Source organism: Meleagris gallopavo, chromosome Z (assembly GCF_905368555.1).
Source record: "Meleagris gallopavo chromosome Z, MGAL_WU_HG_1.1, whole genome shotgun sequence".
Lineage (NCBI taxonomy): Eukaryota > Metazoa > Chordata > Aves > Galliformes > Phasianidae > Meleagris > Meleagris gallopavo.
The window spans coordinates 53,859,830-53,882,557 of NC_139435.1; the positions used below are offsets into that span (position 1 = coordinate 53,859,830).

Genomic DNA, 22,728 nt, shown 5'->3' on the forward strand with positions numbered 1-22,728 from the left:
CTTAGCCTTCTTACCACCTCTGTCTTTGAATATACTGGCTGTAGACTTGAAAGAATACTGTTAGAGCTGTGAAAAACCTAGTGTGATTCCCAGAGTCCAGGATAGCAGGGAAGGTACTATTAAAGAAGTAACTGTCTTTTTACTGTTTACAGGGGAGTTCTGGAGATCGGTTTCTCAACAACTTGGCAAGTTTCATGAAAGGACTGGACACAAAGAACAATGTGAAGGTAAATCAACCACCCTCACTGCTCTGCCTTCTGTTTCAAGCTCTGGTAACCTTGGGTTATTTCTAGGTAGCAAAGCCCCAGCAGTTTGCCATAGGCAATTGTGCAGACTAGAGCTCTCTACATTTAAATTGTTTGCTATTGGAGAAAATACAGCTTGTATTATTCTTGATTTCCCTAAAATCTGTTTCTCCTAAGAAATCAGAAGTCCAAAAGTCAGAAGTCCAGAAGGAGTTCTGTGCAGGATCAGTGGTTTTGTTTTGAGGAGCATACTTTTCCTCCCAGAAACCTCTGATAGTTATTGGTCAAACTATATGCCCAGTCCCTGAGCGAAGTATGTGGAAATAGATAGAAAGAAGTTATAAGATAGAAATTAAAAGATAGAAGTTCAAGAGGGAAAACTGGTATACCTTATGCCTTTCTGACACTGATATGGTCTCTTGCAGGTGTGGTTCAACAACAAGGGTTGGCATGCCATTGCCTCCTTCGTGAATGTGATCAACAATGCCATTCTTCGGGCCAACCTGCAGCAGGGCAAAAACCCTAGTGCTTATGGGATTACTGCCTTCAATCACCCACTCAACTTGACTAAGCAGCAGCTCTCTGAAGTGGCCCTGTAAGTCCTAATGTGAATACAATTGGATTTGGGATAATCAGCTGGTGATTACTGGAACCTGGCAATGCGAGAAATGCTGTAGTGTCATTGATGGGCAGTCAGTAGCTGATGGCACTGAGATTCTACCATGTGGGCCTTAGTGTCTGTTTTCTGGACAAGCTGCAGCATGTGCTATTGAGCACTTGCTCATAAACCAGCACTACTTTTTTACTCTAGTTTAACTCCTTACTACTCGAGGAGGATGAGTAGCCAAAACATAAGAGTGAGCACTAGTTATGTAAGTGCAGAAGTTGCTTACTCTTTATTATGTAGCTTGTAGTAAATATGTTCGGCTGTCAATGTATAAGTAAATATCTGTGATTCTGTGATATGAAACAGCCTGTCACCACTGCTGTTTCACACTGTTTTCACGCTACTATGTTCTCAGAGCTGCAGTAGTTTCTCTCCAAAGAGTCTGTAGGCAGCCAGATTTCACAGAGAGAAAAGGAATTATTTTTTTTTTGTATGAATGTGGTTTCTCAGTGTTGTGCAAGCTTTCTGTGTCTGTAGCTCAAACTGAAATTTTTGAGAGCAAATGAAATCCTCTCATTTTATGCTTTTTGGAGAATTTCAACATTGTGACCTGACCCATCCTTAACTCGCCATGGATGTGATCTCTTTTGTCCTTCAGTAGTACTACCATTTGACTAAGATTGATAGATGCTGTTTAGTTTTGCTCACTGTCTCAGCCTTGGGGTCTTAGTCCAAGTTACTGAGATACTGACAAATTCATTACTATTACAGTCTGAACCAGGAGTCATAAACTGTGTGCAGATAACATCCTTCAAACTTTCAGCACAGCAGTGGCTGATGACAGTCAGAGATACCTTTGAACTTTGAAACGAAACCATGCAAAAACAACAACAAATCCCAACCCTAGTAAATACATTATGTGGGAAACAAAGTTATGTAGGTGAGGTGGTGAGGAAAGGAGAAGGACTACTGTGTTGATGTTTTGACCAAAGATTCTGCAGGTTGTGGTACTATTTTTGAGACACTTACAAGCTGTGCATATTGCCTTCACTGTACAGATGGAGAGCATCCCCTGTAGGTAACATGGCCTGGTATGGTCATCCTTTACCCTGCAAATTGAGAACAGCAAAAGGAGAATGAGTTTCCGCATTGCCCACATGAACTGCCTCATTTAGTCTCAAGGGAGACAGCACCAGCATACAAACACTTTGCTTTCCTTCTTTTTGTCCAGGATGACCACGTCTGTGGATGTCCTAGTCTCCATCTGTGTGATCTTTGCCATGTCCTTTGTTCCTGCCAGCTTTGTGGTATTCCTTATTCAGGAACGTGTCAGCAAGGCTAAGCACTTGCAGTTCATCAGTGGTGTGAAGCCTGTGATCTACTGGCTGGCCAACTTTGTCTGGGATATGGTAAGGGCTGGACTATACTCCATGGCTGTTCTAAATGGTCTCCATCCTGTGGTTACAGAGTGTCTGCTGAAGTGTAGAGTGCAGCAAGGGCACTACATTAATTCATCACGTGATAATTGTTCTGCCTTTGCTCTCTTGGGTGGTAGTTCACCTAGATGGGACAAAAAAACACTGAACTGAGGATGGGAGAGGAACCATAGGCTCCAGCATTAGGCATCAATGACGTTTTTAATGTCACTTGAAAATATCTACCCCAGAATGTTGGCTTGCATAGCCCCTTGCTCTGCTGATTCAGAGTAGGCTTTTCAATCTGTTATGTCCAGAACCTGTAAGAGTCTTATCAGCTACTTCTAGAGGACCAGGAAGTGTGAATTCTTGTATACCACATTGTTGCCTACACGTGCTGCTATGAATTTCCCCTTGTGAGTAGACTTGGGAACTCTGAAGGATGTTGAAAAACGCTGGTGCAGAGCAGAAAGCTGCATTAGTTTTTTGTCATCTGGAAATGAATCTAAAGCTGTGTTTTTCATCTTCCAGTGCAACTACATCGTTCCAGCCACACTTGTCATCATCATCTTCATCTGCTTCCAACAGAAGTCCTATGTATCCTCCTCCAACTTGCCTGTGCTTGCTCTTCTTCTGTTTCTCTATGGGTAAGGGATTCCTTCTCTGCAGGATGATTAGGGAAACACTTAAGATTGGAAATTACTTACCTGATGTTGTTGCCTTTCATCTTGCAGTTGGTCTATCACTCCTCTCATGTATCCAGCCTCCTTCGTGTTCAAAATCCCTAGCACAGCATATGTTGTGTTGACTAGTGTGAACCTTTTCATTGGCATCAATGGTAGTGTGGCTACCTTTGTCCTGGAGCTCTTCACCAACAACGTAAGTCTTCCCAGAAGCTCTTCACTGTCTTGTGCTGATGCAGAGCAGAATTTCACATTGGTACCATGTTGCCCTGGCAAACTCCCAGCTTGTTACCCTTACTGCACTGTTTTAAATGTGTTTAAACATGTTTAATTTGAATTTCTTGCATGTTCTCCATAGTGGGGCAGTTTCTATCCACTGCAGGGCATTTCAAGCACTCTGGTTTGTTGTCCTCAGTTTTGCTTTCAGAGATAAATATCTCACTGACTGTATTGGGAACTTTTGCATCTTACTTCAGTTTTTTTCAAGGCCAGATGCCTACTGGGGAAGGTCCAAGTGTCTCTCATGCCTGTATGTAACACAAGATGCAGGTCCTGCTTGACACATGTTACTGGGAAGTACCTCTGAGGGAGCCCTGTCGGATTAACTTGTTGATTGCACCACCTGCCTGTGGGCATGAGGCAGCACTCCTTGATGATGATCCCTTTTGTTATAAGGCCTATTTTATCTCAGCAGAAACATGCACTTTCTTGAAGATAAGTGCCTGGCAGAACAGTAAAGTAACCACTATTTGGGACAAGGGGCAATGTGCACAAACTGGAAGTTCCATACAAACATGAGAAAGAACTATTCTGAGGGTGACAGAGCACAGGAGAAAGCTACCCAGAGAGGTTGTGGAGTCTTTTTCTCTGGAGATATTCAAAACCCATCTGGATGCTTTCTCATGTGACCTATTGTGTAGGGAACCTACTTTAGCAGGAGATTGGACTTAATGATCTCCAAAGGTCACTTCCAACCCCTACAGTTCTGTGATTCTCTTGTCAGTCTGACCTATGAACTAAGCCAGCTGGAAAAGGATTACAGCATCCAGTATTGGCTATGGAGGGGCTGCCTACAGCCACTGAGATTACCAGTCTGTGTAACCACAAGTTTCCCTTATCCTAAAGCTGTAGGCTTTCTGCATGTTGCTTTTTGCAGGCCTTGGCTTTTAGACTGAATGTTTGGAGAAATCTCTTCTTTGGTGTAGATTACTTGCTTTAATAGCATTTTGAGCAAAGCAGGAACACTGACTGTCTGGAGGAGCTGTGGGACTGTCTCTTGGCAGAATATTTCTAATTTCTGATTTTTTTGTGGGATTGCAGTGCTGCCAGCTAGCTGCAGGTGGTCATTCACAACATGATGTCACATTCAGTAGGTGGTGGCTTTTCTCTGCTCAGACAGCCCACTGGAAATTAATTTTGTCTTAACAGAAGCTGAACAACATCAATGACATCTTGAAGTCTGTCTTTCTCATCTTCCCTCACTTCTGCCTGGGGCGGGGTCTTATTGACATGGTGAAAAATCAGGCCATGGCTGATGCTCTGGAGAGATTTGGTAAGTGAAATTGTGTGAGCCTTCTCTGGACTAACACCCTTTGTTCTTCTGACTTTTCAAGAGTTCAAAGTACACAATTTGCAGCACAGAACTTATCATAGATGGCAGGTATCCTCAGCTGTCCTCTTAAAGCTGTTTCAAACACCAAAGAAATCAGGCATATAGATCCCAGAACTTTGAGTTACTAGAATCCAGATGCATGGGGGAAAAAATCGCTAGGCTAAGTGGAAGGAGTGGCTAAGATTCTGTAGAGCTGTTGTGGGTTTTTTTTTTTTCTGGAATGCAGATGAGAGGTGTGAGTCAGTTGCCTTGTGCTTCTTGAGCATATGGGCCAGCTCTTCTTTGGTAGACCAAATTCTTAGTGTCCAATCAACTTCTCCCAAGAGAACATGCTCAGACCCAACTTAGTTACAGCAAGAGATGTGTACACAGTCACAACTTGTTTAGCTTGTTCCCAGTCTCCTCTAACTGATTACTCTCAGTTCTACCAGTGTCTGAATTAGTGAGCTCTACAGGAAAAAATGATACCAATTTCCCATTGCTCTGGAAAGGTGACCATGCTCGTGTTCTCATCTTGGCAGGCGAGAATCGTTTTGTGTCCCCTCTGTCGTGGGACCTGGTGGGAAGGAACCTGTTTGCCATGGCAGTGGAGGGTGTAGTCTTCTTCCTCATTACTGTGCTCATCCAGTACAGATTCTTCATCAAACCCAGGTAGGTTGTCTGCTTTACTTTCCCACGGCAGACAGGTAAAGTTTTCCTTGGTACGTGGCATGAAGCGGGGAGAATATCAAGCTCCATCATCTTCTTCCAAGGCTTTATCGTGTTGTTCTCTACAGGCCTGTCTATGCCAAGTTACCTCCTGTGAATGATGAAGATGAAGATGTAAACAGAGAAAGGCAGAGAATAATAAGTGGAGGAGGACAGAGCGACATACTGGAAATCAAGGAGCTGACCAAGGTAACAGGTTTTGCATTTCTAAGACCCGTTTATGCAAAACTGTGCAGTCCACCAGGAGTCTCATTAAGAAAAGTCTGATGGAATCAAAAGGGAAGAATATTTGTAGTGTTAAATATGTACAAGTCTAGCTATAGTTCTCATTTACATTGTTGTTTTTTTTCTGGTTTCAGATTTACAGAATGAAACGAAAGCCAGCAGTTGACAGGATATGTGTTGGAATCCCTCCTGGAGAGGTAAGCTTATTTTGTCATTATTACTGCTTCAGTATTTTTCGACTATTTAAGAGCAACACACAACACAGAGTAGAGTGAAATTAGAAGCAGGTGGTGTTCAAATTAGACAAAAGTGAACGGCCCGGAGGTTGGAGCAGTTTATGTCTCAGTCTCTCTCTGCTATTGAAGACGGTAGAGAACTCTGCAACCTTTTAGGGCTAGAGATCAAAGCATGACACTCTCTAAAGCTTAGCACAGACGCACTATCCTGACACTGCACCAAGGTAATGCTGTAGCTGATGCTTTTTCCCAGCGTGAAGATTTATGCTGAAAATGAAAGCCCAGTTTATTCAGAAAATGCACTGACTTCTTCCAGGTTATCTTGAGAGTCAAGGCTGTTACTTCCAGTGTCCTCAGTGATGAAAACTATAGGGCTGGATCCTGTTCTCAGTGCTTATTTGTTTTTTTATATCCCCAGTGCTTTGGACTTCTGGGAGTAAATGGTGCGGGCAAGTCATCCACTTTCAAGATGCTAACTGGTGATACAGATGTAACAGGAGGAGAAGCTTTCCTCAAAGGAAACAGGTAAAAGATGATACATCTTTCACTGCTTTATCTTAAAGAATAACCTTTGCTGCTTCCTCCTTCAGCTTTCTTGGTCTTTTTTCCAATTCCAACGAATTTAAATGCTACCCCACTTTTTTTCTATCTCAACTCTTGGGCCTTGGCCTTTTGCTGAGTCTACTAAAGTACTACAGCCATTTAGCACAGTGGATTTAGTCTGGTAGTCACTTCTGAGTACCTTCTCTGTCATGTTTCAATATCATATTTATAAAAAGAAAAGAAAAAGAGTTTGGTGAAGACAGACTTCTAGAAATTGTTAATAAACCAGTGATTCTGGACTCATTGATTCACCTTCCTCTTTTTATCATCTCAATGTTGTTTACTTGTAAAATCATAACTAATGGTGTTCTTATTTTACAGTATCCTGTCGAACATCCAAGAAGTCCATCAGAACATGGGCTACTGTCCACAGTTTGATGCTATTAATGAACTGCTGACAGGGCGAGAACACTTGGAGTTCTTTGCACTCCTCAGAGGTGTTCCTGAGAAGGAAGTTTGCAAGGTAAATGAAACACCATACGAGTACCCCAGTGACAAACTGTTGCTGCTTCCATGCTCATATCCCACAGTACACATAAAATTATAGTGATCTGCTTCTTTCTGAGTGATCACACTGTATCATTAAATTGCTCCTGTTTCAGCATTCACACACAGGCTTACACTAACAGTGTAAGTCAATTAATAACAGTTTTACAGTAGCATACAGCACACTTCTCAATTTCAGTTCCTTGGGCTGGCAGCAGCTTTCACCATTTGTTCTTGGGTTCTGTAGAACTGTTTCCAGATCCGGTGTCCAAAGTATGCCCATATAGCCCTGAGAGCAGTGGCAAGTGAGAACTGCAAGCTCCTTTGAGGTTTGCAGGCAGGTTCCTCTATGCTGCGCTCCAAGCACAGGGACCTGGTTCTGGTTATGGTGCAAATACTAACTGAATCTCTTTGCTAAACACTTTTTAGTTCCTAAACTAAAAGAACAAGTGGCTGACAGTTGCAGTGTATGTACTTCTCAATAATGAACAGATCCTTCCAATATATCTAGGGGCTGAAATGCACAATAGTGCCAATTGCTGTGTGTCAGGAGAGACGGTGTCCCTGTTGCAAGCCCATAGCACCTAAAAAGCTGGATAAACCATGTATTGCTAAGACCATTACACTAGTAGTTAGCAGGGCTAGGCTGATGCTGAACTGCATGGTCACTTTTGGCCTGGGCACTGGCTGCCCAGCGCAGTGGGCACAACCCCAAGCTGCAGTAGTTCAAGGAGTGTTTGGACACTGCCCTCACACATAGGGTTTGGATTTTGTGTGATCCTGTGAGGCCAGGAGTTGAATTCGATGATCTTTGTGGGTCCCTGCCAACTCAAGACATTCTGTGATTCTATGAATCTATGCTAACTAATCTGCAGCTGTCTGATTGTCTGGGCCCTCATGGGCTGGTATTTATACACCTTAATCTGAGGGTGAATAGGGTGTTTCAAAACCTAGAGCTATGCCACATTAAAGCCTCGAATGAATGGCCCTTCTGAAAAATCATCTTAAAGCCAAAGCCTCTAAAGAAAATCTCCCTGTGTAGATGTTGCTGTGATTGACTCATGAAGATACTGTACTGTCTCTTGTAGGTTGGCGAATGGGCAATTCGGAAACTGGGCCTTGTGAAATATGGAGAAAAATATGCAGGCAACTACAGTGGAGGGAACAGGCGCAAGCTCTCCACAGCAATAGCCCTCATTGGAGGGCCACCTGTGGTATTCCTGGTGAGTCTGCAACCTTAACTCATTAATGTTTTCCTCTAAAAACAGAAAAATTAGGCACAGATGAAGACTGGCTATTGTGTGACTAACAAAATCTAGAAATGTCATCAGTCACCTAAATATAAGCAAAAAACACAGGGAATCTTTATTTGGGACTGTGTGAGCCTACTTGGATGTATACTCAAACTATAGTGTGTCTCATGGTTTCTATTCATGAAAAATCAGTGGAGAAGTGGAGATCTCAAACATGATGCCAAACTAGCAACAGTTAAAGCATCTTCACCACTTGCACAAATATTTTTATGCATGCAGAACATTATGCCCCCCCAGCGTTTTCTAGCTCATTTTAAACTTGAACTGAGTTTAGCTTGTTTTAGAACTGACTTTTTTGATATGTTATAATTGCAAAATAAATAGTGCTTCTCAGTTCTTCATATTTTAAATAAGCAAACATGCTTTTGAGCATAAGTTATTTTCCCATTTTAAAAAATGTATCAAACTTGCTTACTGTCATCTTTTCCAATATGCATAACCAGAATGGCCAGGTCATTTCAGTGATGAGGTATTTGTTGGTAGCATGGAACAGCATATCCTATTTTTTATATATATTTTGCAGGATGAGCCAACAACAGGGATGGATCCCAAAGCACGCCGTTTCTTGTGGAACTGTGCTCTGAGTGTTATCAAAGAGGGGAGATCAGTGGTTCTTACATCTCACAGGTAAGTATCAACCCTGTTGTACCTGCTGGGTCTGGATCCAAAGCTTGGCTCAGCTGCTCTGCCCTCCAGCACTCCTTCGAGAGCTAAGGAAATTTAATTCTTTCTACAGCATGGAAGAGTGTGAAGCGCTGTGCACTCGAATGGCAATAATGGTCAATGGGCGATTCAGGTGTCTGGGCAGCGTCCAGCATCTAAAGAACAGGTAGCTATTTTGTTATCATTTACATCACAGAGTAGTCTGCATTTTTAGAGAGATACAGTCAGACTTAATTCCTTAATGCAGCATTTCCATTGGCTTTCTGGCTGTGAAAAAAGCTGCTGAATTCTAAGCTGTACATCTGTTTCAGTGCCACTTAAACGAATTCCTCTGCTGGCCTTCTTGTGTACAGGTTTGGAGATGGTTATACCATAGTGGTGCGAATTGCAGGGGCTAACCCAGACTTGAAGCCAGTTGAGGAATTCTTTGGGCATGCCTTCCCTGGAAGTGTCTTGAAGGAGAAGCATCGCAATATGCTGCAGTACCAACTTCCGTCTTCGCAATCTTCGCTGGCCAGAATATTCAGTATTCTCTCCCAGAACAAAAAGAGACTCCACATAGAAGACTACTCTGTTTCTCAGACCACACTTGACCAAGTAAGTTTTTAGTAGCCTGTGTGCCAAAACCATAATTCTGGTGAGGTAGGAATAAATGAATCAACTTACCTATCTTGTAAGGACATTTCAGCAAGCTAGGTACAGAATTCCAGGACTAATCCAGAAAGGATTCAGTATATAGAATGCTCTAAATTAGTGAAAATCCAGAAAAGTGTGTGACATGGCCTTTTTCTTGCAGGTATTTGTAAATTTTGCTAAGGACCAAAGTGATGATGACCACACTAAGGACCTGTCATTACACAAAAACCAGACTGTGGTAGACATTGCAATCCTTAATTCCTTTCTGCAAGACGAGAAGGTAAAAGAAAGTTGTGTGTGAGCCAATTTCAGCCAGGAAATAATGAGAAGAATGCAAACTTCCTTTGCCTGGGGATAGGTTACTCCCAAAGAAGCTAGAGGGAGACAAACTGGACACTCTACTGATAACCATTCAATGCAATGCAATTCAATGCAATGAATCCAAAATTCCATTTTAGGGGCAGTGCCTCGTGGAGTCGTCTTGTACTGTTCTCAAGAGAAAGACTTGAACTTAGCTCATTACAGTACAACTCTGTGAAGCTGTGGTAAAGCACCCACCAGATGCTGTGGACTTTCAACCACACTGCATCTTGTCCTGTACAGTATGTTTTTACTAGGGTTGCAAAAACAGTTCATTAAGGAATAATGGCCAGTGGTTATTTATTGATATATTAAAGACATGTGTGTTTTACTCTTGAAAACATGCATGTCAGGAGTGGGATTTCCCTGGTGCTACGTCCATTGCTGGCAATGAATGCACCAAGACAGTCAGCAAGAGAAGTTACCAGCATTGTGACCTTTGTTTGTGAAAGCATACCTGACCAGCTGCTTTGCCTAGGCTGGTGTAGGTCAGTTGGTGACATGTCTGTGGTCACAGAGCAGTGCTGTGCAGATGGGATGGCAAGAGATGGGCCATCGTGTCTGTACATCTACTTTGGAATGGAGGTATGCAGAACTGTGAACCCTACAAATGCACAGGATTGTCCCACCAGCATCATAACTATTAACCTACTCTGACTGGGTTTTCTTGTAGTTAAGTACTCTCCCTGCTCCTTTGAGATACTGCAGCAGCTGCATGAACACCTGGCAGAAGGGAGTGGGTGAGAAAGCAGACCACAGCAGCAAACTCAGTAGTTGTACCAGCTGCTAATACCAAGAGCAAATTCTAAATCATGATATGCCACTCAGATATGTAATGTCCGCTCTTTTAACCCCTGCTTTGCACCAGAAAGGTACCCATCATCTATAGTTACTGCTTAGCAAAAGAGTGTTGCCATTTCTGGCTTTGCCAGATAAAACTAGAAATGTAGTTTGTTTTTTTTAACAGTATTATTTATATGACTTTGAATAGGTTGGTAGCATAATTAGGGATTGAAAGTGCTTTCAGTTGATCTTTGTAGCCCAAGTATTTCTTTACTTTATGCCTGCAATGCTGTGCTTTCGTTCTCTCTATTCAGCAACAGCTACATTCATGATGCAGGCAGGTTTCACCCTCTTGCAATTAGCCACTATCTGTACTACAAGTTGTTCGCCTAAAATTTTCCCTCATGGAAGCTGGTATAATATTAGATTAATGTGCAAGTTTCTGCTTCTGTTGTGCAGTGTAGTGTCAGTTGGCAGGTGATCCCTAACTGTAGCACACACTCTTAATTCATGTGAGAAACTGTGTCAGTAAAACTCCTCATCTTGAACAAGATAGTTCAAAAGTAGGAGAGCTACAAATGACATCAATCAAATTGTAAAGTTTTACAAGGCCAGAATAATAGTAGAGGGAAGATTACATGGTGAGAACAAGCAATTCTTGTTCATCCTGTGCAACAGCCATGGGAGAGTATGCTTTTGTTAATAAACTTATGTGCCCTCTGTCTCGCTTTTGCATTCAGAAATAGGTTCAGTAATGTGGTATGAACCCAAGCATAGTACCTGGGCAATTCTTGTGCGTCATGCCTCTGCCTTAAGTACCTGTGCAAGTTCTGCACTCGTTTTAATGCTCCACCATGAATGCGTCATGGACCATTTTCTTCTGTGAATGCCCACAGCAGCCCAGCAATGGTGAAGAGGCTGGAGTGAACCTTAAGAAGGTTGAGTACATATTTGTAGGTGTACTTGATAACATTGACCAATTCAGCATTTTTACTACATGGACAGTTAAATACTTAGCGCAAGTCCCCAGTCCCTGCTGTGCCGTACTTTTGCATAATGTAATAGCTTACTACATGTTCTGCTGAAGTGCCTTTTTCATACTAATTATTTTTTATCTATCTATTACATTGCTACGGGGATAGAAAGGAGAGCGATGGGGATTGGTATACCTCACATAAAACATGCTTTGTTTTTACCTTTATGGCACCCTTACCCCCGTGAGGATGTCTGCACCAAACTTCTATGTGCAGAACAATTACCATAGCAGCTGAGCTACAGCCATGACTTTTCAAAGCAGGCTGCTCATATGTTAAGCCATCAGTGAGACAAATGGCATGTAGTGAATACTTACCACTGCTAGAAATCATTATTGCAAATCAGAATTAAGTGAAAATCTCAGCATAGAGGCTGAAGTGAAGGGCTTAAGTTTTACACTGCACAGATCTAGTGCATGTAGAACTACAGCGAGTTCTAGGAGGATTCATATTTGGTCTTAAAAGAGCTGTAGTTTGCTCTTTGCAACTGCTCATATAAATGACTCATTTTATAGGAAACAAGTGTCTTTTTTAGCTTAGCTGGCCAAAAAGAGATCCTTGGTTTCTGTGTCCTATGAGTGTCTTGCTCATAGTCTCTCACACGTGGAAGTTTGATATCTGTGACAAAAAGACGTGGATGTTACCTGAACTGTTTCACAGCTCTAGTGCATTTTGTTTGTTGTTTGTAGCCATAGTGAACAGACAGCATAAAACAACTCTTGCGCAGATTTCTCATGGAGTAACCTCAGACAACCATTTGCCTATTCTTATAGTTCTGCATGGGGAAAAATCACTCGAGTCACGTACAGTATGATTGTGAATTACTCTAGATAATAGAACTGCACTGAGGTGTTAACTTATTTTAAACTGTGTTACTGTTGAAATATTGCACCCTTCTTCATAGTACATTTGTATTTCAGTACAGAGTTGTTACACTTTTCCCCTATGGTTAAACCACCACTTTGTGCTTATCTTTGCCTCCTGAACTGTAGTTGGTCCTTCATTCCAAGCACTTTATGCTATCTGTAATGGGATCTATTTTTGCACTGGAATATCTGTTAACTTTGCAAAAATCTAGTGAGATTTCACAACTGAAATTTCTGAGTTAAATCCTTAAGTGGATGTTTTCATTAAAGGAAAAAAAAAAAGTATATATATTTGTATTTGCTAATAACTGTTATGTGAAGTATTAAGAGGCACTCTAATTGCCTTGTATTAAGTAAAAAATAAAGCTGTTCTGGCACCTTTGGTCTGTAAAGTGTCATTTTTGCATGTACTTTTTCGAAGAGTGCTGTGCAGAAGTTCATGTGGCCCTGTTTGCGTTTGGTGTGAACTTTCATGCATACTGTATGGGCAAGTTCTAGCATCCACAGATTAACATGGGGCACATGTGTTTTTCAGGTAGGTAAGTAGGTAAGTGAGGTGATCCAAGATTTGAAAGGCAAGCACTGCTTTAAGCTTCTACATTTACTTAAATAAAAAAAGTCTCCAACAAATCCAGCAGAAGGTAATCTGTGCAACTGTCAAATTTAGCTATAGAGCTTCTAGGCATCACAGACCTATCTGGATGTTAAAGCCAAAGCAGGTACCTGCCCCAGAATGTTTCCATCACAGAGATGCAGCCATTCTGATAACTGCTCTTTGCTATAAATTTTCAACACCTAATTTCACTGACAAGGTAAAATGTTGTGTTTGAGCATAAAGGTTTGAAATACCCTTAATCTTAGCTAACATGAGATTAAAGGATAGTCCCTCAGCAGGGGGTGCTTTCATACTGGTATACACACAGTAGCCAACTTCACAGCCTGTGCAACCTCAGTTCTGCTGCTACATGCTGTAGCAAATCAAAATACATCATAAGGGCTCCATGACCGCGGATGCCCAAAATGCAAAGCCTGCAGAAGCCTGTACTTGCAGAATGGTTTTTACTAGAGGTCCAAAACAGTAAGAGCTTGACTGGCAAACACCATAACTTTTGCTTTATACAAATTTATTTGGTTTTCAACAGTCTGGCAGACCATATTTCAAAGAGATTAAGATACATAGATGAGGTGAATTTGAGAGAGAGAATTTTAGCACCCTGAAGAAGTATTAAAATAAGCAAAACTACAGTTCTTAAAGAAGTGTTTACAGGATATAAAATTAAAGGGCTGAGATTAGGGAAGACTCAATCAGAACACCACCTAACCAGCTACGCTGCAGCACCTGCTTGACACAGTTCCAGGCACAATGAAGTTTTGCATTACTAAGAATTAATACAAAGCATCCCAACGAGAAGCTTGATTAAAATGTAGTTGTGTTATGAGGCTGTATGGAGGCACTCCTTAAGCCAGTACGTAATACCCATGATGCAGTGATTACAAAAGTTACCTGCCCTGAGCTGTGACCTTGGAAAAGAGCATTTCACTCACTGGGCCCTAGCAGCTATGCAGAAAAATATTAAAAAGTCGGGTTAAATTAAAGATCTGTAAAGTTAAGTTTTATGTTGAAAGTGATACGACCTGAATTCTACTTCTGGAGATGTCAGACCATCACCATAAACTATAGGGGTGCAGAATTTTACTGTGCTGGTGGTCAGCATTTTGCATTCACTCTGAAGAAAATCCGTACAGTTTGTGAGGGTATGACTGTGATGATCCATGCAACGGTACTTGCCAACGGTGCATCCATCTCAGCTTTTCCACCATCATTCAGTAGGCTACTTCAGTGGTGAGCATGCCAGAGGAGTCAGGAGCATATTCTGCTGGGATTCCAAGAATCTGACACTGTCCCGTACTGAAATTAAATGCACGTTTAATTAAGAAAGAAATCCAGTGAACAACAATACTTTTCTCAGCATGCATGGAAGTAACACTAATGAGTTCTCTAAACCCATCATCTCTTACCAGCTGCTACCACTCTGGCATCTTCATGGGCCCTGTGCCTTCCCGCTGCCCGGTGATCCGGGCTCTCATTCCACCAGATCACATGGACTGAAAAGTAGAAATAAAGTCAGCTTGTCACTGTTGCTGTTATGTTGTAATGCAATACGCAAGACCTCGCCATTCACCCTCGTGTGTTAGATGCCTTGTAACTAGCAGAAACAGTTCACCAAGCAAGAATGTGTTGAGATGATCCTTTGCTGAGCCTCTAAAAGGTTTGACTCTAACAACAGATCAGAGAATATCTTAAAATTGCACCACTTGGCTTAAATATATAACAGAATAAACAAAGCTGGGTTCAAGGACTGTTTACAGGACTTCCATGATCCACAGCAACACTTCTTATCGGGCCATCCAACCCTGAGCCAGGACAAGAAGTTTTTCACCTTCCCTCCCCATTCCTATACCAAAGTCTGTATTAGAAACAGAAGTAGTGTTACCTGTGTTAAGTAACCCATACTCTGTGTGGAAAACACCAATTAACTTGGTGTAGCCTGTGTTGATGTGAGCATTGATTGCAGCTTGAAATGCCTCGCCCCACAGAGCTGGCCCACCAGGCTTCATTTGAAAAGTAACCCATTCATACACACCTAGAGGAAAAGACAAAAGAAGACCTCGAGGAAGGAAATTAAACACCATTTTTCAGTCTTTCACAGCCATGCTTTCACTACTGTGAAACCAGTACTGGTAACCTCGCTACTAGAGGAGAGAGGCCATGAATCTGCCTCCTGCCCAGCCTGCACAGCACCTCAAAAAGAATCACAGGAGCACAACTCAGTGTACACAGAAGTACCAGGACCCAGCAGTACAAAAGGATTCCCACACACTCCAGCTGAAAGGGGCATGCTCGCATGAAAATTTAAGGCAGTTTCATTTACTTGTCAGAAATCACTAACGTTCATATCTGATGGTGTGTTTCGATGGCTGATAGAACTATCCAAAGCAGCCTTTTCTAAGACTAGCGATGTTTTCTGGAATTGAAGTGTTTTTTTTACATTGTAAGCCCTTTTGAATCTCAACAGTTGGCCACAGCAAGATTTGAAGTCAAAAGCAACAGACCAGAACTAGCTTACCATCTTTGCTCTGCCGAAAAACCTCCCTTCCTCTGTACTGTGGGGACAAACTGCATGATAGCCCCCCCTCAAAAAAACAATAGTCCTGCTATGAGGTACCTTATTTGTGTCCTTTCCATTCACATAGTTACTCTGAGTCACAACTGCTAACAATGTAGCAGACATCTAGACAACTGCCCCATTGCAATGCATTGTTTGGTATTTTTCTCCAACAACAAGCTGGAGATGAGGAAAAAAAAAACTACCCTAAAATGGAATAAAGTGTTGGAATAGACAGCTACCCCACTTTAATGGAAAAAACAGTCTGCTTTTAAAATTCAGAATCTCAGGGAAATAAACAACAAAGGTTACTGTGTATGCTCTGAGGGCTAAAGTGGGGCCTACATTTTACTCACACAGCAGACTGCAAAGTCTGCAAATTTTCCTTAGTCAGTGTATAGTCAGTACTCTTAGTATCACACTTGCTAAAAAGAGAAACAAAATATATAAAGACAAGAAGTCTAAGACCAAGCTATGATCTACTAACTATGCTTGGCTTCTATGTACCTTGAAAAGTAGATTTGGGGGATTTGGTTATTTAAACTATTATGGACAAGAAGTAGTTGCAACAAAATAAAGTGACAAATGAGACAAAGCTCTGCGAAACAGAAAAACTTTTTTTTTTAAATGTTTCTGGGAAGCATCCTCTCACTGATGGTGGACAAACCAAGCCAGGATGACCACTCAGAGCACTTCTGTGTGGTGGTCATCTCGCATTTTTGTTTATCAATTCACACCTTGTTTCAAATCTTACAGCTGGGGCTCCAGATAGTTTTTTACACACAAGTGCTTGTTACATAAGGGGTTATAAAGTCATGTAATACCTGGTTTAAACGTTAAGCCATGTTTTGTAGTGAGTCAGTATCAGTAGCTTTAATCAGAAAAAGAAGATAAGCTCACCCCCTTCCTTTGGTGGTTTCCCAAGCTGACACCAGGGTACCAGATAAGCAACTTCATTGTGCTGTTTTTCTATAAGGGGCAGAGCTAGAGAGATGAATTGTCCCTGCCACTCCTTGTCATTGGCTAGTGCCTGCCGGACTGCTGTTCTGTGGGCAAAATTATCTGTAAGACAGGGAAAAAAAAAGAAAAGAAAAGAAAGAAAGAAAGAAAAAAAAAATGCACTCACTACCACATCAGCCAATAAGAGAAAAATACAGCATCTGAGATTGGAAAGAACCTCAAGAAATATCAGTGTCTTGAAATTGAGAGAAAAATGTAACAATTATTCTTAGCTACTAAACAAAAATTAAGAAGATGAAACAAGGAGGAAGAATGCTAGCATACCTAACATATATGTATGTAACATACTTAACGATAAATAGGAAACAAAAATAATTGGATTTTTCCTTAGTTTCCCATCTTAAATGTTTAAATGAGAAACTATTTTTTAAGAGAAAGAAATGAAAGAACAAGGTAAAAATTCCTGAGAAGCAGGAAGACATTTTCTGAAACACAGATGCATGTAAACTTACTCCTGTCTACACATAGCAACTCCCTTCCCTCCCTGAGGATAGAAGGACAAGCCACCACTTTAAGCAGGCACTGTGAAAATGTTTCATTTCAAAGAGCAGGCTGCTGCATTAGTAAAAAAAAGTTCTGAGTATACAGGTACGCCCCAGCCTACAACAGATATACAAAGAAATGACGGAGTGTGCCTTCCCATGTCTCTATAAACCTTTGGGTTCAGAGAAGAACACAGCCAGCACGCCCTTTCTCAGCTTTTTTTTCATGGTTCAGCAGCACCTGCCAGGTCAGCACTGACTCCGACGGCATAGAAAGTTGATGACTACTGTGTCAGAAGCCTGTTGCTCTCAATGCTGAAGCAGCAACACAGCACTTCATGCATATGGGATGACCACACTTGTGGAGCAGCCTTCCAGCTCAGCACAGTGTAGCTTCAGGAGTTTAACCACACAAACTGCACGCTGTTTTGTTTTATAGGACTGACTGCTATGCTGTACTAGAATTGGTGAGCGATTATACATACATATAAACAAACACAGGCATTTGCATAAATATGGTCTGCACTTACACAATTATTTGCATATGCATAATCTAAAAGGAGGATGAAAGAAAGAAGGGGACAGAATCATTAGAAGGGACTGCTGTGATGGGACAAGTGGTTTTAAATTAAAAGGGAAGATTTATATTGGCTGTAAAATAGTTTTTTTTACAATAAGAGTGATCAGGCACTGCCACAGGTTTCCCAGGGAGGTGGTAGATGCCACTCAAGGTCAGGCTGCATGGGGATATGAGCACCTGATCCATCTATAACTGTCCACGTTAACTGCAGAGGAGTTGGACTAGATGGCACTTCCAACTCAAGTGATTTTATAACTCTGTGATCCCATTGAGGAAATCTCAATTCTTTTCTCATCTGTTCTGATACTGTGAAGATGTGTTGTTCAGGAGCTGGCCATACCTGAGAGGAACCTACTATAAACAAAGCACTCCTCTGCAGCTCATCTCATGCTGGCTCTGTATGTTAGAAGAGCATGTCAATATTGTTTAGCTTGAGGGTGGGAATGATAAGGTTGAATCTCTATGGGTAAGGATCAGGGTAAGGGCCAACAAGGCAGACATCTTATAGACCTCCTAACAAGGATGAAGAGACAGATGAGGTGTTCTACAAGCAGCTGGCAGAAGTTATGCAGTCGCCAGCCCTTGTTCTCATGGGGGACTTCAACTTTCCTGATACATGTTGGAAATACAGTGTAGTGCAGAAGAAGCAGCCTAGGAAGTTTCTGGATTGTACAGAAGTTGGTAAGAGAGCCTACCAGGGACAGTGTCCCACTACATCTGCTGTTCACAGAGAAGGACTGATGGGAGACTGAGAGATGAGGAGTGTGGGAGCTGCCTTGGGCAGAATGACCATGAAATGGTAGAGTTCTTAGTTTTTAGTGAAGTCAGGGGATGGAGGGTGGAAACAAAACTTCTACCTTGGACTTCTGGAGGGCAGACTTTGAACTAATCAGGACCGTGGTAAGGAGGGTCCCTGGGATTCAATCATGAAGGGCAGATGGTTCCAGGAAGGCTGGTTGCTCCTCAAGAAGGAAGTCGTAAAGGCACAGGAACAAGCTGTCCCTCTGTGCCATATAATGAGCCAGTGGGGCAGAAGACTAGTGTGGATGAACAGGGAGATTTTCCTGAGGAAACAGAAGAATAGAAGAAATAAAGAAGCTACCTCCTGTGGAAGAAAGGACGGGCAAATCAGGGAGCGTACAAAGAATTTGTTAGGATGTGCAGGGAGAAAGCTAGAAAGGAAAATGCCCAGCTTGAACTCAACTTGGCTACCGAGCTGAAAGAGAACAGAAAATATTTTTACAAATATATTAACAGTAACAGAAGGGCTAAGGAGAACCTCCATCCTTTACCAGATGCGGCGGGGAACGTGACCGTCAAGGATAAGAAAAAAGCTGAAGTTCTCAATGCCTTCTTTACGTCTGTCTTTAAAAGTCAGAACAATTATCCCTAGGGTACTCTACCCTGACCTGGAAGTCTGGGATGGAGAGCAGAATAAACTCCCCATGGTTCAGGTGGAAATAGTTAAGAGACCTACTACTCCACCTGAACTGCTGTAAGTCCATGGAGATCTTCAAGAATCCACTTTGAGGGTGCTGAGGAAGCTGGCAGAGGTGACAGCCACGCTGCTTTCTACCACCTATCGGCATTCCTGGTCAACTGGAGAGGTCTCAGAGGAATGGAGGCTTTCCAGTGTGACACCTATCCACAAGAAGGGTCATAAGGGGAAACCAGGCAACTGCAAGCCTGTCATCCTGTTATCAGTGTCAGGAAAGGTTATGGTGCAGATGATTATGAGTGAGATCACATGGCATGTGCAGGACAGCCAGGGGATGAAGCCCAGACAGCATGGGTTCATGAAAGGCAGGTTCCACCTGACCAACCCGATCTCCTTCTATGATCAAGTGATCCACCTGGTGGATGAGGGAAAGGCTGTTGACATTGTCTACCAAAACCAGCTCGTGGCTTGGACAGGTACATTCTTTGCTGGGCCCAGAGAGTGGTGGTGAATGGAATTAAAACCAGCTGGTGACTGGTCACGAGTGGTGTTCCCTAAGGGATCAGTACTGGGGCCCATCCTGTTCAATATCTTTATTGATGACCTGGGTGATGGCATTGAGTGCACCCTCAATAAGTTTGCAGGTGACACCAAGTTGGTAGGAAATGTTGATCTGCCTTGAGGTAAGAAGGCCCTACAACCCTACAATGTGATCTGGACAGGCTGGATCACTGGGCTGAGGCCAATGGGATGAAGTTCAACAAGACCAAGTGCTGGAGCCTGCACTTTGGCCACAACAATCCCAGGCAATGCTACACGCGTGGGGCAGAGTGGCTGGAAGAATGTGTGGAAAAAATGGACCTAGGGACGTTGGTCAGCACTTGGCAGAATGTGAGCCAGTAGTGTGGCCAAAAAGGCCAATGGCTTCCTGCTTTGTATCAGAAATAGCCAGCAGGAGTGGGGAAGTGTTCATCCCACTGTGCTCTTCACTGGTGAGGGTGAATCTTAAGTACCATGTTCAATTTTGGGCCCACCATTACAAGATGGTGAGTCCTTGGAGCATGGTCAGAGAAGAGCAACAAAGCTGATGAAAGGTCTGGAGCACAAGTCTTATGGGGAGCAACTGAAGGAACAGGGATTGTTCAGTCTGGACAAGACAAGGCTCAGGGGAGACCTTATCGCTCTCTCCAACTACCTGAAAGGAGGTTGTGGCAGGGTGGAAGAAGGACTTTTCTCCCACATAACTAGTGACAGGTCTAGAGGGAATGGCCTCAAGTTGTGCCAGGGGAGATACAAGTGGATATCAGGAAAAACACAGAAAGAGTGGTCAGGAGCTGGAACAGGCTGTGCAGGGATGTGGTGGAGTTGCCATTCCTGAAGGTGTTCAAGAAATGTTCAGATGTTGTATTAAGGGACATGGCTTAGTAAGGAAATATTGGTAGTAGTACAATATGGCTTGACTGGATGATCATGGAGGTCTTTGCCAACACTGGTGATTCTATCATTCTGTACACCTACTCAGAGGAAAGACCACTTTCAAGAATAACCGTAATCAATCCAACAGACCAACGCTGCACTACAGTGGGTATTTTTTCATCTTTTGTACTCATGGTTAAAGCAACAGACAACAGCCTGTAACCAGAGGGAAGTCTCAGCATCCCTGCCTGCTGACACCCTGAGCCACTGAGCATACCATACTTCCAGACGTGCACAGCCTTGTTCATTGATCCCAGTTCTGCTGTCCAGAATCCCACTAGCTCTGAGTGAGCTGTGCGGAGGTGCAGGCACTTATGAACCAATTCAACAAACTCCTTCATCTTTGATGGCTTAACATCATACGTGCGAATTTCATAGAAAATGCCATTATTCTGTCTGGGCCCTGTAGCAAGAGATGCAAGTACCTAGAAGAAAATGTTAAGAAAAGTAAGTAGAACTAATTCTCAAATCAAAAAACCATCTTCTGTCCCACTACTAGACTGTGTGTTTGTTGTTGTTGTTGCTGTTTGTTTGTTTCACAAAAAGATGTTGTTTTACTGCAGGCTGAGAATGCTTGGAAACCTCTGCTGCAAGAGTATCTTGTGACTTTTTCCTTTGGAAATACTTCCTGTGTGTATTATTCACTGCAATCCCTTTTGGCAGTGCAACAAACCATGATGTGCCCTCTACCTGTCCCACTGAACTGTTTAATTATTACCTTGTACCAACGCAGGAGCTTCCCAGAACTGCTGGGACAGACAGACCCCAGCACAGAAAAGATGCTAAGGAAATGAGCTGAGAATCAAAACACAGCAATGGGAGTGGGATAAGTGCTGATCTCACGGCTTTCTTAGTGTCATTATTTGCAGGAAGTGTTCTTACCCTGACAGCATTTGGGTACAAAAGCAAGCCAGACATCCTGATGATTGCCCTTTGAAATCTGCCTCTTAATATGCCTTCATTACCTTCAGATTCCAGGATACAAAGTGTTTGGCCCAGCACTTGGTCAGACTAAACTAGCCTTCCACCAGCGCTAAGGAAGTGTGACTAACCACTTCAGAACGTTTTCGAATCACAGCCTTAGGTCAGAACTGAAAACACAAACTGCCGACGACAGAGGGGAAGCAGAACAGCCCGCTCGGCGCGGGGCTCAGCTTCCCCACCACAGCTCCTCCTCGCACAGCGCTGCACGGGTATCCCGGAGCTCACTCACTGTCCCAGCCGAACAGACACGGCACCCGTCTCTGCGATGACGAAATGGCAGCGCTCGGCCCCGTGTCGGCTTCGGACGTGGCCGATGCCACGCACCGCGCTCAGGCTTCGCAGCTCTCCATACCGCGCCGCGCACCCCGCGGTTCAGCCCTGCCCCGCCGCCCCCTCGCACCTCCATCCCGACAACCGCGCATCTCTGCTGACTGACCGCCCGCCCTCCCCCGCTCGGCACCGGGTTCCAGAAGGAAAAATGGAGCTCGGCCGGTCGCCCCGCAGCCCCGCCCCGCCCGGTACCTGAGGACTGCCTCGGGCGAGGCGGGCGGCGGCTGCGAGGGGCCGGCGGAGCGCCGCCGGGGAAAGCATGGCGGCGGCGGGAGGCGGGGCGGCTGGGGGCTGACAGCGTGCTGCTCGCGGGGGTGGGACGGGAGGGAGTGGCGCTGTGCGGAGACAAAGATCGTCGCGAGGAAGTGCGGTGCTACGCCGGGTGGTGTCGTGTCGGTGTGTGCGCGCAGGGGAGGGTAAACCTCCCTCTGTGGATTGGAAGGGCACCCAAAGCCCGCCCAGCCTCAACCCGTGCCGTGGGCAGGGCTGCCCCCCACCAGCTCAGCTGCCCAGGGCCCCATCCAACCTGGCCTTGAACACTTCCAGGGATGGGGCACCACAGCTTCTCTGGGCAGCTGTGCCAGGGCCTCACCGCCCTCTGAGTAAAGGATTTCTGCCTTATATCTAACCCAAATCTCCCTTCTTTTAGTTCAAAGCCGTCCCCCCTTGACTTTCTGTCACTGTGCTTCCAAGAGTCTCCATGCTACGTGCTGCCCATCACCTCGCTGGCTCTGCTGCTGGGTGAGCAAGCAGTCGGTGGTTTCCTGGTGTATACA

General features: G+C 43.6%; 2 protein-coding genes across 3 annotated transcripts in view; one reads left to right on the plus strand and one right to left on the minus strand.

Moving 5' to 3' along the window:
- The window catches only part of ABCA1 (ATP binding cassette subfamily A member 1), a 92,638-nt gene extending 79,771 nt beyond the window's left edge, over positions 1–12,867 (plus strand). The window contains exons 35-50 of the mRNA XM_085212634.1: positions 153–227; positions 671–840; positions 2,084–2,261; positions 2,799–2,914; positions 3,002–3,146; positions 4,379–4,502; positions 5,084–5,213; positions 5,339–5,459; positions 5,630–5,692; positions 6,150–6,256; positions 6,656–6,797; positions 7,909–8,043; positions 8,657–8,760; positions 8,870–8,962; positions 9,150–9,393; positions 9,593–12,867. Coding sequence (XP_085068760.1) covers positions 153–227; positions 671–840; positions 2,084–2,261; positions 2,799–2,914; positions 3,002–3,146; positions 4,379–4,502; positions 5,084–5,213; positions 5,339–5,459; positions 5,630–5,692; positions 6,150–6,256; positions 6,656–6,797; positions 7,909–8,043; positions 8,657–8,760; positions 8,870–8,962; positions 9,150–9,393; positions 9,593–9,733 — 2,088 coding nt within the window. The 3' untranslated portion in view covers positions 9,734–12,867. The remainder of the gene's footprint in view (positions 1–152; positions 228–670; positions 841–2,083; positions 2,262–2,798; positions 2,915–3,001; positions 3,147–4,378; positions 4,503–5,083; positions 5,214–5,338; positions 5,460–5,629; positions 5,693–6,149; positions 6,257–6,655; positions 6,798–7,908; positions 8,044–8,656; positions 8,761–8,869; positions 8,963–9,149; positions 9,394–9,592) is intronic.
- A 715-nt stretch (positions 12,868–13,582) lies between these two features.
- On the minus strand, positions 13,583–22,296 carry NIPSNAP3A (nipsnap homolog 3A). 2 transcript variants are annotated; one of them, XM_085212635.1, is made up of 6 exons: positions 22,145–22,296; positions 20,856–21,063; positions 16,543–16,704; positions 14,971–15,120; positions 14,495–14,581; positions 13,583–14,384 (listed from the first exon to the last, which is right to left on the minus strand). In XM_085212635.1, exons 1-6 carry the CDS (start codon positions 22,211–22,213, stop codon positions 14,308–14,310), a joined length of 753 nt encoding a protein of 250 aa, XP_085068761.1. In that variant the 5' UTR covers positions 22,214–22,296; the 3' UTR covers positions 13,583–14,307. The 2 variants fall into 2 exon arrangements, with proteins under 2 accessions (XP_085068761.1, XP_085068762.1); XM_085212636.1 differs by lacking the exon at positions 22,145–22,296 and adding an exon at positions 22,023–22,043.
- Between the last annotated feature and the right edge of the window lie 432 nt (positions 22,297–22,728).